This window comes from Geotrypetes seraphini, chromosome 14 (genome assembly GCF_902459505.1).
Source record: "Geotrypetes seraphini chromosome 14, aGeoSer1.1, whole genome shotgun sequence".
NCBI classification, from domain to species: Eukaryota; Metazoa; Chordata; class Amphibia; order Gymnophiona; family Dermophiidae; genus Geotrypetes; species Geotrypetes seraphini.
This window is the reverse complement of record NC_047097.1, coordinates 62,578,726-62,594,962: the sequence shown is the minus strand read 5'-3', so window position 1 is coordinate 62,594,962 and position 16,237 is coordinate 62,578,726. Positions and strand designations below refer to the sequence as shown.

The window sequence follows — 16,237 nt, the reverse complement described above, 5'->3', positions numbered from 1 at the left end:
ACCTGGGGCAATGGGGGGATTAAGTGACTTGCCCAGGGTCACAAGAAGCAGCATGGGTTTGAACCCACAACCCCAGGGTGCTGAGGCTGTAGCTTTAACCACTGCGCCACTCTAGAAATCATAATCAAGTGAGCCAAGTAAAGGACAATCAAATCATTATGACATCACTGATGAGGTTGGCTCTTATTGGTGGAATGAGGCATTATGATGTCACAATGCCAGCTCTGGTTATCAGAGGCTGAAACTTTTCACACTGTTTCTTTATTCAATTTTCTATATTGTTCTCCCAGGGGAACTCCGAACAGTTTTACATGAATTTATGCAGGTACTCAAGCATTTCTCCCTGTCTGTCCTGGCGGCCTCACAATCTATCTAATGTACCTGGGGCAATGGGGAGGGAGATTGGGTGACTTGCCTAGGGTCATAAGGAGCGGTGTGGGTTACTTTGACCCCTCACAACCTCAGGGTACTGAACCGTGGCGTAGCGAGGGTGAGATGTGCCCCTCCCCTGCCCTCATCTCCGCCCCCCCCGCTACTACCCAGATCCCGCCTGCCGCGTGCACCCCCTGCTCCTTCCCCACTCCCGCCTGCCACGCGTGCCCCATTCCTCCCCCCCTTCTAGTTGAAGTTGTTGCTCGCAGCGGAAAACAATGCTCCTCGCGACCCCGTCGGTTCTCCCTATGATGTCACTTCCTATGCGGGGCATCCAGAAGTGACATCAGCGGGAGAGCTGATGGGGGCGCAAAGAGCATGTCGTTGACCACCATGGTACGGAGGAAGGGGGCGCGCGCGTGTGGAGGGGAGGAATGGGAAGAGGCGGGGTGGGGGGGGGGGCGCCGGCGTCCCCACCAACCCTCCCTCACTCCGCCACTGGTACTGAAACCACAGTCTGCCCCCACCCCCCCAAGAAGTTAGAAAGTGTTCTAAAAGCAGCAGCTACTCTCCTGGCTGTGGTAGGGACAAAATGGTGGTCTCTAGGACCCTGAGAGGGGGGCTAGTGTTTCTTACGAAGGGCTGGTCCAGCCCCATGTGCTTCCCTTCCCCCTTTCTCTGTCTCTTTATTGTCTTCCGAGCCCTGGAGCCACCGAGGCGATGTGAGCCGAAACTCCTCCGAGGGGGGCTTTCGGGAGCAGCAATTGGGCCAGAAGCCGGTCCAGAGCGAGCTCATTGCAGACCGGAGGGATGAGACCGGGCATGGGACCCCGTAGGACTAGGAGCCCCCGCTCCGCAGGGTCTCCTTCGCTCCCAAGCCTCCTTGTCCTCCTCCTGCTCGGCGTCACCCGGGAACTTTTGCAAGGTAAAGCCCCCGGGGGGGGGGGGGGGTTGCATCGCTTTCTGCATTCTTTGTGGGTTCGCGTCGGCCGGATGGGTCCGCACTTGCCCCCACCTCTGCCCAGGCGCAGTTTGACAAATGCCCAGCTGAAATGCACCCCCACCTGTAACTCTGCCCCCCCCCCCTGTAACCCTAGGGAGCCTGCAGGTCCCTCTCCCTGCCGCTGACAAAGCTTTATGGCAGCCCTGGGTGGCACTAGTGCTGACCTATTGCTACAGGAGGCTGTGAACAAGTCTCCCAGGAAGCCCCAGGGCTTCCCGACATAGAATTATTCCATGTAAGCTGTTGCAGACGGTGGAGGGAGCAGATGTTTTCTTTTCAAAGCAGAATCTAGCAGGGACCTCCAGTGCAGTGGGCTCCATATAAAGTCAGACAGCAGGGAGTGGGCATTATGTCCTCAATATACAGTGTAACTTGTGTAGTGGGGACAGGGAGAGCTGTGTGATCCTTTTTATCCTTAACACAGTCACACACATAATTCTTGCATTGAGAACAGAAGGGAGTGGGTACTGTATCCTTAATATACAGTGTAACTTGTGTAATGGGGACAGAGAGAGGTCTGATCCTTTTTATCCTATACACATAATTCTTGCATTGAGAACAGAGGGGAATGGGTACTGTGTCTTTAATATACAGTGTAACTTGTGTAGTGGGGACAGGGAGAGGTGTGATCCTTTTTATCCTTAACACAGTCACACACATAATTCTTGCATTGGGAACAGAGGGGAGTGGGTACTGTATCCTTAATATACAGTGTAACTTGTGTAATGGGGACAGAGAGAGGTCTGATCCTTTTTATCCTATACACATAATTCTTGCATTGAGAACAGAGGGAAATGGGTACTGTGTCCTTAATATACAGTGTAACTTGTGTAGTGGGGACAGGGAGAGGTGTGATCCTTTTTATCCTTAACACAGTCACACACATAATTCTTGCATTGAGAACAGAGGGGAGTGGGTACTGTATCCTTAATATACAGTGTAACTTGTGTAGTGGGGACAGGGAGAGGTGTGATCCTTTTTATCCTTAACACAGTCACACACATAATTCTTGCATTGAGAACAGAGGGGAGTGGGTACTGTATCCTTAATATACAGTGTAACTTGTGTAATGGGGACAGGGAGAGGTGTGATCCTTTTTATCCTCAACACAGTCACACACATAATTCTTGCATTGAGAACAGAGGGGAATGGGTACTGTGTCCTTAATATACAGTGTAACTTGTGTAGTGGGGACAGGGAGAGGTGTGATCCTTTTTATCCTTAACACAGTCACACACATAATTCTTGCATTGGGAACAGAGGGGAGTAGGTACTGTATCCTTAATATACAGTGTAACTTGTGTAGTGGGGACAGGGAGAGGTGTGATCTTTTTTATCCTTAACACAGTCACACACATAATTCTTGCATTGAGAACAGAGGGGAGTGGGTACTGTGTCCTTAATATACAGTGTAACTTGTGTAGTGGGGACAGGGAGAGGTGTGATCCTTTTTATCCTTAACACAGTCACACACATAATTCTTGCATTGGGAACAGAGGGGAGTGGGTACTGTGTCCTTAATACACAGTGTAACTTGTGTAATGGGGACAGAGAGAGGTCTGATCCTTTTTATCCTATACACATAATTCTTGCATTGAGAACAGAGGGAAATGGGTACTGTGTCCTTAATATACAGTGTAACTTGTGTAATGGGGACAGAGAGAGGTCTGATCCTTTTTATCCTATACACATAATTCTTGCATTGGAAACAGAGGGGAGTGGGTACTGTGTCCTTAATACACAGTGTAACTTGTGTAATGGGGACAGAGAGAGGTCTGATCCTTTTTATCCTATACACATAATTCTTGCATTGAGAACAGAGGGGAATGGGTACTGTGTCCTTAATATACAGTGTAACTTGTGTAGTGGGGACAGGGAGAGGTGTGATCCTTTTTATCCTTAACACAGTCACACACATAATTCTTGCATTGAGAACAGAGGGGAGTAGGTACTGTATCCTTAATATACAGTGTAACTTGTGTAGTGGGGACAGGGAGAGGTGTGATCTTTTTTATCCTTAACACAGTCACACACATAATTCTTGCATTGAGAACAGAGGGGAGTGGGTACTGTGTCCTTAATATACAGTGTAACTTGTGTAGTGGGGACAGGGAGAGGTGTGATCCTTTTTATCCTTAACACAGTCACACACATAATTCTTGCATTGGGAACAGAGGGGAGTGGGTACTGTGTCCTTAATACACAGTGTAACTTGTGTAATGGGGACAGAGAGAGGTCTGATCCTTTTTATCCTATACACATAATTCTTGCATTGAGAACAGAGGGAAATGGGTACTGTGTCCTTAATATACAGTGTAACTTGTGTAATGGGGACAGAGAGAGGTCTGATCCTTTTTATCCTATACACATAATTCTTGCATTGGGAACAGAGGGGAGTGGGTACTGTGTCCTTAATACACAGTGTAACTTGTGTAATGGGGACAGAGAGAGGTCTGATCCTTTTTATCCTATACACATAATTCTTGCATTGAGAATAGAGGGGAATGGGTACTGTGTCCTTAATATACAGTGTAACTTGTGTAGTGGGGACAGGGAGCATGACTGTGCCACAGATATTTATTTATATATTTATTCATTCAGTTTTCTACACCATTCTCCCAGGGGAGTTCAGAACAGTTTATATGAATTTATTCAGGTACTCAAGCATTTTTCCCTGTCGGTCCCGGAGGGCTCACAATATACCTAATATACCTGTGGCAATGGGGGGATTAAGTGACTTGCCCAGGGTCAGAAGGAGCAGCGTGGGTTTGAACCCACAACCGCAGGGTGCGGAGGCTGTGGCATTTTAACCGCTGCGCCACACTCTCCCCCAGAATTTGCTACACCGCTCTTATCTAAAGGCTCCTTTCTTAAAGCTGCGGCAGCGATTTCCCCCCCCCCCCCCCGCGGCACATGCACCGAAGCCCATTCGGTTCCTATGGGTTCTGGTGCATTTGCCGTGGGAGAATCGCTACCCTGGCCTCGTTTAAAGAGGCCCTAAGTGAAGGTCAAAGCCATTTACAAAAACGATAAACCATAAGGAATGAGTGCCATAAAAATTGATAGGACAGACCTAACTGTTCAATCGCAACCATAAAGTAGAGCAAATAAAAATATGTAGCCTTTAAAAAAAAATGAAACGGTGGATTGGGGGGTAACGGTAGAAGCATTCCACTAGAGAAAGCAGCATTTTCCTTGCAGAAAAGGCCTTGCGCATGATTGCTTCGTGTTCATGCACACATATCCTGGGAGCAGGGGTGGGTTGGGGGTTTGGACTTCTGTTATAAACACCCCCCCTCCCCCTTTTACAAAAGCGTAGTGCAGTTTATAGCGCCAGCCGCAGAGGTAACAGCTCCTACGCTCTTAGGGGTTTTATGAGTGTCGGAGCAGTTACCGTCACGGCTGGCGCTAAAAACCGCGCTACGCTTTTGTAAAAGGTGGGAAAATGTGCTCATATGCATGTATAATGAACTAGGAATTCTGTATATGTTAAACAATATGTATAAACTAGTGTTTAAGCCCGTTACATTAACGGGTGCTAGAATATATGGCTGTCTGTCTTTCTTTCTTTATGTCTCTCTCCCTGCTCCTGTTTCTTTCTTCCTTTCTTTCTGTCTTTCTCCCTCCTGCAATTTTTTTCTCTCTCTCCCTGGCACCCTTTGCCTGTCTGTCTTTATTTCTGTGTCTCTCTGGTCCCCTGTCTGTCTTTATTTCTGTCTATCTCTCTCCCTAGCCTCCTTTGTCTGTCTGTATTTCTTTCTGTGTCTCCCCCCCCCCCCCACTTTCCTTTGCAGAAGCAGCAGTGCTATTTCCCTTCCCCTCCAGATCCCTGTGAAGTAGTAGCAGCATTTCCCCCCACCCACCCCCCATTCCCTTCTCTCCCCCCCCACTTTCCTTTGCAGAAGCAGCAGCGGTATTTCTCTTTCCCTCCAGGTCCTTGCTGAAGCAGTAGCAGCATTTTCCCCCACCCCCCATTCCCTTCTCTCCCCCCCACTTTATTTTGCAGAAGCAGCTGTGATATTTCCCTTCCCCTCCAGATCTCTGAGAAGTAGTAGCAGCATTTCCCCCCACCCACCCCCCATTCCCTTCTCTCCCCCCCCCCACTTTCCTTTGCAGAAGCAGCAGTGCTATTTCCCTTCCCCTCCAGATCCCTGTGAAGTAGTAGCAGCATTTCCCCCCCCCCACCCCCCATTCCCTTCTCTCCCCCCCCCCCCACTTTCCTTTGCAGAAGCAGCAGTGCTATTTCCCTTCCCCTCCAGATCCCTGTGAAGTAGTAGCAGCATTTCCCCCCCCCCACCCCCCCATTCCCTTCTCTCCCCCCCCCCCACTTTCCTTTGCAGAAGCAGCAGCGGTATTTCTCTTTCCCTCCAGGTCCTTGCTGAAGCAGTAGCAGCATTTTCCCCCACCCCCCATTCCCTTCTCTCCCCCCCCCCACTTTATTTTGCAGAAGCAGCTGTGATATTTCCCTTCCCCTCCAGATCTCTGAGAAGTAGTAGCAGCATTTTCCCCCACCCACCCCCCATTTCCTTCTCTCCCCTACCACCACTTTCCTTTGCAGAAGCAGCAGCGGTTTTCCCTTCCCCTCCAGGTCCCTGCTGAGTAGTAGAAACATTTTCCCCCACCCCCCATTCCCTTCTTACCTTGAGCTGCCCTGCTCCGTTCGGCCCCTCCCCCTTCCCTTCCCGTGTGCTGGCCTGCTGCGGCTGAAGGTTTTTTTCGGCGACTCCTCCTGTTAAAACTCCCCCCCTCCTCCTCCCGCAACCGCTCCTGTTCAAAACGGCCTGCTGAGGTTCGCGGCCGCTGTAACGAACCTCGCAGGCCGCTCTCCAACTCGGTAGCATGTTCCCTCTGACGCGATTGCGTCAGAGGGAACGTGCTACCATGTGGAGAGCGGCCTGCGAGGTTCGTTACAGCGGCCGCGAACCTCAGCAAGCCGCTTTGAACAGGAGCGGTAGCGGCTGTTGCAGGAGGATTGGGGGGGGGGGGTGAATTCGTGAGCGGCGGCAGGACCATGAGGCGGGATTGAGTTTTTCGGCTTCCCCTATCTGGGGAAACCGCCGTGCCAAACTGAGCTGCGCGTGGGGCCGTAGTAAGCGCGGGGCATGCTGCAGTCTTGGCGGCCACGGACATACGGATCATGGAAGCACGCTGATAAGACTGCGCATGCGCCGCCTACGGTTTTATTATATAGATGGGGGTATATATATTCTGTTGGGTAATTTTCAAAGGGGAAATATTTAAATATCTTCTCTTAGAAAACTTGTAAATTATGCATGTACCTGCCTGACAAGTTAGGGGGTAATGGTGGACATGACAATGAAGCCGACGGCACAGTGCGCAGCGGCCGCTAAGAGAGCGAACAGAATGCTAGGTATAATCAAGAAGGGTATTACAACCAGAACGAAAGAAGTTATCCTGCCGTTGTATCGGGCGATGGTGCGTCCGCATCTGGAGTACTGCGTCCAATATTGGTCGCCGTACCTTAAGAAGGATATGGCAATACTCGAGAGGGTTCAGAGGAGAGCGACACGTCTGATAAAAGGGATGGAAAACCTTTCATACGCTGAGAGATTGGAGAAACTGGGACTCTTTTCCCTGGAGAAGAGGAGACTTAGAGGGGATATGATAGAAACTTACAATATCATGAAGGGCATAGATAGAGTAGAGAGGGACAGAAAAAGAAAGAGAAAGGGAGAGAGAGAGAAAGAAAGAAAGAGAGAGAAAGGGACAAACACAGAAATAGAGAGAGAGAAAGAGATAGAGAAAGATTGGAGAAACTGGGTCTTTTTTCCCTGGAGAAGAGGAGACTCAGAGGGGATATGATAGAGACTTACAAGATCATGAAGGGCATAGATAGAGTAGAGAGGGACAGAAAAAGAAAGAGAAAGGGAGAGAGAGAGAAAGAAAGAAAGAGAGAGAAAGGGACAAACACAGAAATAGAGAGAGAGAAAGAGATAGAGAAAGATTGGAGAAACTGGGTCTTTTTTCCCTGGAGAAGAGGAGACTCAGAGGGGATATGATAGAGACTTACAAGATCATGAAGGGCATAGATAGAGTAGAGAGGGACAGAAAAAGAAAGAGAAAGGGAGAGAGAGAGAAAGAAAGAAAGAGAGAGAAAGGGACAAACACAGAAATAGAGAGAGAGAAAGAGATAGAGAAAGATTGGAGAAACTGGGTCTTTTTTCCCTGTAGAAGAGGAGACTCAGAGGGGATATGATAGAGACTTACAAGATCATGAAGGGCATAGATAGAGTAGAGAGGGACAGAAAAAGAAAGAGAAAGGGAGAGAGAGAGAAAGAAAGAAAGAGAGAGAAAGGGACAAACACAGAAATAGAGAGAGAGAAAGAGATAGAGAAAGATTGGAGAAACTGGGTCTTTTTTCGCTTGAGAAGCAGAGACTTAGAGGGGATATGATAGAGACTTACAAGATCATGAAGAGCACAGAGAGAGTAGAGAGGGACAGAAAAAGAAAGAGAAAGGGAGAGAGAGAGAAAGAAAGAAAGAGAGAGAAAGGGACAAACACAGAAATAGAGAGAGAGAAAGAGATAGAGAAAGATTGGAGAAACTGGGTCTTTTTTCGCTTGAGAAGCAGAGACTTAGAGGGGATATGATAGAGACTTACAAGATCATGAAGAGCACAGAGAGAGTAGAGAGGGACAGAAAAAGAAAGAGAAAGGGAGAGAGAGAGAAAGAAAGAAAGAGAGAGAAAGGGACAAACACAGAAATAGAGAGAGAGAAAGAGATAGAGAAAGATTGGAGAAACTGGGTCTTTTTTCGCTTGAGAAGCAGAGACTTAGAGGGGATATGATAGAGACTTACAAGATCATGAAGAGCACAGAGAGAGTAGAGAGGGACAGGTTCTTCAAACTTTCAAAAAAAATATAAGAACAAGAGGGCATTCGGAAAAGTTGAAAGGGGACAGGTTCAAAACGAATGCTAGGAAGTTTTTCTTCACTCAACGTGTGGTGGACACCTGGAATGCGCTTCCAGAGGGCGTGATAGGACAGAGTACGGTATTAGGGTTCAAGAAAGGATTGGACAATTTCCTGCTGGAAAAGGGGATAGAGGGGTGTAGATAGAGGATTACTGCACAGGTCCTGGACCTGTTGGGCCGTCGCGTGAGCGGGCTGCTGGGCGCAATGGACCTCGGGTCTGACCCAGCAGAGGCATTGCTTATGTTCTTATGGGAGAGGAGGAGATAGTGGATGCTCTGGATGGGCCATTTGGCCTTTATCTGCCATCATGTTTCTATGTTACTAAAGTTCTGTGACATCACAATGCAGGTGCAAAGAGCTTTAGCCTATAGGAAGAGGAGATGCAAATGTTAAGAGCCTTAGCCAATAGGGAGAGGAGGAGATAGTGGATGCTCTGGATGGGCCATTTGGCCTTTATCTGCCATCATGTTTCTATGTTACTAAAGTTCTGTGACATCACAATGCAGGTGCAAAGAGCTTTAGCCTATAGGAAGAGGAGATGCAAATGTTAAGAGCCTTAGCCAATGCGCTTCCAGAGAGCGTAATAGGGCAGAGAACGGTACTGGGGTTCAAGAAAGGATTGGACAATTTCCTGCTGGAAAAGGGGATAGAGGGGTGTAGATAGAGGATTACTGCACAGGTCCTGGACCTGTTGGGCCGCCGCGTGAGCAGACTGCTGGGCGCGATGGACCTCAGGTCTGACCGAGCGGAGGCATTGCTTATGTTCTTAAGGTGCGCTAATTGATTTAGCGCGCGCTAAATGCTAAGTCATCCATACAATATAATGGATGCCTTAGCATTTAGCGCGTGCTAAATTGGTTAGTGCACCCCTGGGTGAGCTGTTAAAAATAACTCTTATTGAGTCTTTCTGGTATTCTAGTGCTGGTGCATAGATTTTGCAGGTTGGAAACTATCCCCCTCCCCCCCTCCCCCCCCCCCCCCCCCCCCCCGCTGTTTAAACGTTCAGCAGTGGCTGCTAACTGCGAATATTCAGTGGGAGATAGCTGGTTACTTCTGCTGAATACTCACAGTTAGCGCATAGCTGCTAACTGGCTATATTGCACAATGTAGTCAGTTGGGCCCAGATTCTGTAACCAGCGCCGTTGTTGGCGGCCCTCTTCACATGACGTCTCTGGGTACAGAATCAGGCCTCTGGCAAAGGCAGGTGCCGGAAATATAGGCCAGGGTTTTCCGGGCCTACATTTCCAGCGCCTAGCGTTGATGTGAATCGCACTTCTGTAGGCATTTTGGGCCACCTAACGCCACTCCTGGGCATGGCTAAAACACCTACAAAGGCACGTGTCTGGCATCTTAAAACTCGGTTAAAAACACTGTCTGAATGTCATTTTTTGTACTGAGCTTGAAGGGTGCCTGCTGGCACCTAAAAAAATTGGCATGCATTAGAGAATCTGGGCCTTGGTGCCGATATTCAACGCTAGGTTTAGTGGTTAAATAGGACCCCATAAATAGCAGTCCTGTCTTCAGCTGCTAGGAATTTAACCGGTTAGTGCTAAATATGGGCTTAACCACTTAAGTTCCAGAGGTCAAAAATGAAACCGGAAATTCAATGCCGATTGCCGGATACAGAGCAGCACTGAATCTCCAGGTTCAGTATATCAGAGAAGAAAAAGACTTATCATCGTTTAAAAAAAATTTTAAAAACTCACCTTTTTAAAGACGCATCCAATCTTTTACCTTCCATCCAATAATATGTCGTCTCAAGTTTTAAATCAAATTCACCCTTCCTTTCGTTCTTCCCATCACTGTTTTTCTTCTTCTCTATCACAGAATTGTAACTTTTCCCCCCCCTTTTCCTCACGACTCACGTAAGTTTTACCCAATCACTTTTGAGGTTATTTTGTTCGTCAGCACTCCCTGTTTGTCTGCTTTGATTTATTAAATTGTACATCGCTTAGTAAATTAAATAAGCGATCCATTAAATACCAATAAAAACTTGAAACTTGAAAACTTCAGCGCCAGCAGCAGGCATTAAGCTGCCTGTCCCCTGCTGGATATTGGCCTCCGTGTTCTTAGTTCGGTGATAAAGCAGTCAGATTTAATAGAACTAGCGCTGCAAGCTAAAAATACGGCACTGTTAACATTAATCGTAGTGAAAAGAACATTAATATAGGGCATTCCAGAGCTCAAGGACACATTCCAGAGCTCAAGGACAAACTGCGGCGACTGCTTTAGCTTGAGATATCTGTGGAGGTACTGTATGGAACTGGCGTCGGCAGCTCGGGCAAAGAGAGATGAAGGATTCAGAGAGACGGCAAACACTTCATGGGTCGGAAGGCTGGTGTACAAATGGATCTTAACCTTCCCATGCTTCAAGTTTCAAGTTTCAAGTTTATTAGGTTTTAATATACCGACCATCAAATAAATATCTGGCCGGTGTACATTACAATAAAAATATAAAAAAGGAAGAGGAGTTAATATATTCAATATTTAGAGGTACAGACAGTGTATATTAAAACATAGACTAGACAAACTTGATTGTGAGGGAAGAGGTTGATGGTAGGGTAAAGTTACAATGTTGAGAGAAAAGGGAGAAAGAGGGGATGGGAAAAAAACATTTGGGTGGGGAAAAGTCTTTGAACTAATTTTTTGAAGTTAAATAATTAAAAATAACTGAGAAATAGATACTAAACTGAAATAAATGCATCACGGAATAGAAAAGTCTTTAGGCCTATCTTAAATTTATCCAGTTGTTGTTCGTCACGAAGAGGTTGTGGTAAAGAATTCCATAGTGTTGGAGCAGTGACAGAGAAATTTATTTTCCGTGTGTAATAAAAATTTTTAATAGAGGGAATCGGAAGAAGATTTTGATTTGTGGATCTCAGAGTACGAGATGAACATTGGGGGATGAGAAGTTTATGTAGAAATGAAGGCAAATGAGAGGATTTTATTTTAAAGGTCAAGAGAATAATTTTATATGTAATTCGGTGGGCCACAGGAAGCCAGTGGGCATCTTTCAGAATTGGAGTGACATGATCATATTTCCCTAGTTTGTAAATGAGTTTTATTGCTGTATTTTGAATCAATTGAAGACGTCGGATTTCTTTTTGTGGGAGACCGTTAAAAAGGGAATTACAATAGTCTAGGTGAGAGATGATCAAAGAATGAACCAGGATTGCAATTGATTCGGTCTGTAAGATTGAAGTCAATGAACGAATAATACGGAGTTTATAGAAACAAGTTTTTATTATAGAGCTGATGTGATCGTGGAATGATAAATCTTTATCTATAATTACCCCTAAAAGTTTTATTTTTGTTTCCATTTGGATAGGAACTGATTTAATAGCTATTTTTTCCGGTAAGGATTCAGTATTTTTGGTTGAGAATAAGAGTCCACGGGATTTGTTAACATTAAGGGAAAGTTTGTTAGAGTAGAGCCAGTCGTTTATGGAATCCAGTTTATTGTTAATATCTTTTATGTCAGAAGTATTAGAAGTGTCGATTGGATGAAGGAGTTGAATGTCATCTGCATAGGCGAAGATCGTAAATCCGATAGATTCAGGAGGATTCAGGAGGAACCCAAACCTGGTTCATATTTCAAAGTCCTTGATGGGAATACCTGTCCATCAGAGCTCTGGAGAGCCCTCCTGGGCAGATTTATTACTGCCGGACATTATGTAAAACCCTCTGAAACACCTTTTTCCAGTGTCTTGAAAATTCAGAACCAGATTAAGTAATGTGTTTTTGTGTATTTCACGCGGTAAATTGTATGGCCCTCCTAGGGACAGGCGGTCTATAAAAATTTGTAAAATAAACAACATAAATAAAGCTTGGGGGGGGGGGGGGGGAATGTAGAAAAAATTACAGTGGAAGCAATTTTCAGTTGCCCAGCTGGGAAAAAAATTCCATAGATACCTTTCTGACTAGAAACCTTGCACTTAACTTTCAAATGGAAAATTAGCTGTGGACTTTATCTCTCCTTTTACAGCAGACAGAGAAATGAGGGTAAAAATACACATACATACTTGAAAATACAATTCTGTGTTCACGCTTTCCTCTCTACCCCCCTCAGCACATCCCCCCCCCCATGGTTAGTCTGTCTAATATAATAAAACCCTAAGCCGCGCATGCGCACTCCCACCTGCGTGCTCCCGTTTTCCGTGCGCTGTAGGGCACCGCAGGTAGGAGTGCGCATGCGCTAGAATCCCCCATGGCGGATGTCGGCCGTGGCGGCTGTCGGCGGCTCTGCACCAGGTTGGATTTCTAAGTGAAGAAGTCGGCAGTTCTTCTAAAAGTCCTAAACTGCCGGTTTGACAGTTTGAGGTGCTTTTTGTGAGAAGACAGCTGTATAAGGAGAGTTGTCTGGTGGTTTGAAGCTGGTTAAGTTGGCAGGGGCAGGAGGTGAGGAGAGAGAGACAGAGACAGATGGACGAGAAGGACAGAGGGGCTACTAGGGGGACCGGGAGAGATGGTAGGGGATAGGGAGAGATAGACTTCAGGGAGTGTGGAGGGGGCAGGAGAGAGAGATGGTCTTGAGGAAGGACAGGAAAGGGAAAGATAGCAAAAGAGGTGAAAAAGGGTCAGAGAGAGATGGTAGAGGGTGGGAAAGGGGGAAAGGGAGAGATGGAAATGGTAGGACCACTGCTGCTTTGGGGCACTGAGGTAGGAAAGGTTGGTACGTCAGGACTGCTGCTGCCGCCTCAGGTAAGTAAAGACCCTGTCAGGAGGGCCAAAAGGGTACAAAGGAAATGGTGAAAGGTGAGGTGATGGGACTGGGATCAGTGGGAGGCAGGGTCCGGCCATGATAGAGGCGGGGCATGGGTGGGATCAGAGTCAGGGTCAGGGGCTATTCTAGCACCCGTTACTGTAACTCAGTGGTTCCCAAACCTGTCCTGGGGGACCCCCAGCCAGTCAGGTTTTCAAGATATCCCTAATGAATATGCATGAGAGAGATTTGCATATAATGGAAGTGACAGGTATTCAAATCTCTCTCATGCATATTCATTAGGGATATCTTGAAAACCCGACTGGCTGGGGGTCCCCCAGGACAGGTTTGGGAACCACCGCTGTAACTAATGTAACGGGCTAAAACACTAGTTCTAGATATAACCACTGAAGGAAAGTTACAGTGTTCAGCCAAGCCAGGTAATTGGGGTAAATTTTGAGCCTCCCATGTTCTGCAAGGACAAAATTATCAAAAGGAAAAATTGTAAAGCAAAGATGGCACTTTATGCATAACATTTGAAAATTAGGTAAAAGTCTCATGGCACTTTTTTTTACATACCATTTTCTTTAAACATAGAAACATGATGGCAGATAAAGGCCAAATGGCCCATCTAGTCTGCCCATCCGCAGTAGCCATTATCTCTTTCTCTCTCCGATTGACTTTTTTCCTTCCAGAGTGTTGTTTGCCGAGAACAGGGGTAGGCAATTCCGGTCCTCAAGAGCCACCGGCGGGTCAGGTTTTCAGGAACTCCACCATGAATATGTATGAGATGGATTTGCATGCACTGCCTCCTTGAGATGCAAATCCATCTCATGCATATTTATTGTGGATATTTTGAAAACCTGACCTGCCTGTGGCTCTCAAGGACTGGAATTCCCTGGCCTAGAACATGCAGCTGGTTGTATGATTGTTACGTATTAGAGTACCAGAATAATTTCTCGTGGCTTTTTTTGAACCAAAAAGACTTTGAAGAGGAACTTGCCTCTCTCTCCAGGTCCTTAAATCCTGTGCAAAACCCTTTAAGGCCACCAGGATCACAAGCTCCTGTTGGCATGTGTTTTGACCCACAGCTAGCCTGCATCAGTGGCAACAGCTTGATGAATCCCAATGTGGCTTTAATTAATGGAAATGCATGTTTAGGAAATGTTTCTAAAATGCTGCTTTGAAGATGCTGATGCCAGTGCCCAAAGGCACGTATCCGGCTGGCAGGTGCTGTTAACCGGATAAGAGCGCTGACCAGAGAATGTTACTGAACGGGCCATCTGACCACTTCAACACTATCTGTGGATGCAGTTTGGGCGAAACTGAAAACTATCTGTGCGTGTTCTGTAAAACGTCCAAACTCGGATGTGGACGTCATATTGAAAATGCCCCACCTCGTCAGCAAAACTGGCTTGTTCAGCTCTTCTATATTCCTTAAATTTGAATTTTAAAAGTACTGCTTGAGAATCTGGAAAATCTGGACTGATCCAGTCCCCAAGCAGTCCAGATTTTTGGACTTGTACTGTACAACAGAAAGGCTTAGCTATCTGTTTAGTGGGTCTGAAAAATCACTGCTAACTTGACGTAATACTTTTGGGTTGGTGCTGAAACCATATATTCCGTTTTGGCTAGTTTCCGGGTGCTGGCTGATTGCAACAGTTAAATGTTAGTCCTATGATGGGTGGATTCAGCTTCTCAGTATTCGCAAACCATAGGATGTGTTCTTTTTTTTAGTCTCAGTCCACATGGGTGGAGCTTAATAATGAACCAGAGCTCCTCCCTGCAGTCTTTGTGGCACGAGACTGATAAGAAGACATTAACATATTCAGTGGGACAGTATCTTGTATTACATAAGCATTCTGGCCGGTGACGATGTACAAAGTTCTAGTTTTATGTAATAAGAGATACACTTCTCCCTCCGCATTCGCAGTTTCGATTATTCACGTTTTTTAGCTTGCTGGTTCCTCCCCCCCCCCCCCCCCCCCAAATTTCAGAGAAATCGCTAATTCAAAGCGTTTACAGAGAAAATCATTGATTCCCAGCACTTTGTTCACCGTGTTTTGCCTCTCTCAGAAACTGGCCAGGTCTCCCACCATGTTATTCGTGGTTTCACCCTATTCACGATGGTTTGTAATAGAAAACAACAAATAACATTTTTAAAAGTTATTCGCGGTTTTTCAGTATTTGCGATTCTGTTAATCCCCTATCACAGCAAATACGGAGGGAGAAGTGTACTTTTAAATACAGGTAATATAAGGCACCTGTCCAATTTTGCATTTCTAAATGTTTCCTAATAAACATTACATTACATTACATTACAGATTTCTATTCCGCCATTACCTTTCGGTTCAAAGCGAGTGTTTTAAATTATTTAACAAAATGCTGGGCAAAAGTTCCCCAATGACCTCTAAGGTAACGGTCTGCCCTCTGTTCCCTTGTATGCTCAGATGCTGTAGGGACTAATTGGACATAAGGAGGGCGTCGGCCAGTGCGATTGACCGAACACCCATAAATGTTATGGATGTGCTGACTGAGTTTGTAGAAATAACTAATCCTTGGCAATATAGTTTATTCTTGGCTTCTGTTAATTTAGGCTAAGACAAGGCGTTTATTTCCTTCTGACATGGAGGACCCCATATTTTGATAACTCGAATCTCCCTTGGTAGGCCTTAACGGCTGGGATAGTCCCTTGTTTTGTATCACAATAGCACTGATATTTGGGGTGACCCTGGTCCCCTCAGCTTGGTATTGGTTTGAGGGTGTATTCCCTCCAGGTTTTTGATATAGTGCTTTTACTTCGAGAAGCATGCACTGGAGTACTTGCTGGCTGATGTCCTGAGGCCTTCACAGTAGGCCTTAACGGCTGGGATAGTCCCTTGTTTTGTATCACAATAGCACTGATATATGGGGTGACCCTGGTCCCCTCAGCTTGGTATTGGTTTGAGGGTGTATTCCCTCCAGGTTTTTGATATAGTGCTTTTACTTCGAGAAGCATGCACTGGAGTACTTGCTGGCTGATGTCCTGAGGCCTTCACAGTAGCCCTGGGAGGCTAGTTAGGTCATTCAAGTAGATCAATGCAGAATGAAGCTGGCGGAAGGAAGGGAGGGGGTGTGGAAGGGGGAGAGATTGAGAAGGCAGCACTGAAAGATTTATAACAGAACTTAAAATGTAATTTACTGTGTTTTAGTGCTTTCAAAGGCAGCTCTAGGTCATGCGTGATT

At 46.2% G+C, this 16,237-nt stretch overlaps 1 protein-coding gene across 1 annotated transcript in view; it reads left to right on the top strand.

Moving 5' to 3' along the window:
• The first annotated feature begins 1,050 nt into the window (after positions 1-1,050).
• Positions 1,051-16,237, top strand: part of TMEM132A (transmembrane protein 132A) — a 69,537-nt gene continuing 54,350 nt past the window's right edge. Inside the window, exon 1 of the mRNA XM_033920568.1 lies at positions 1,051-1,297. Within this exon, the coding sequence (XP_033776459.1) occupies positions 1,183-1,297 (115 nt within the window). The 5' untranslated portion in view covers positions 1,051-1,182. The remainder of the gene's footprint in view (positions 1,298-16,237) is intronic.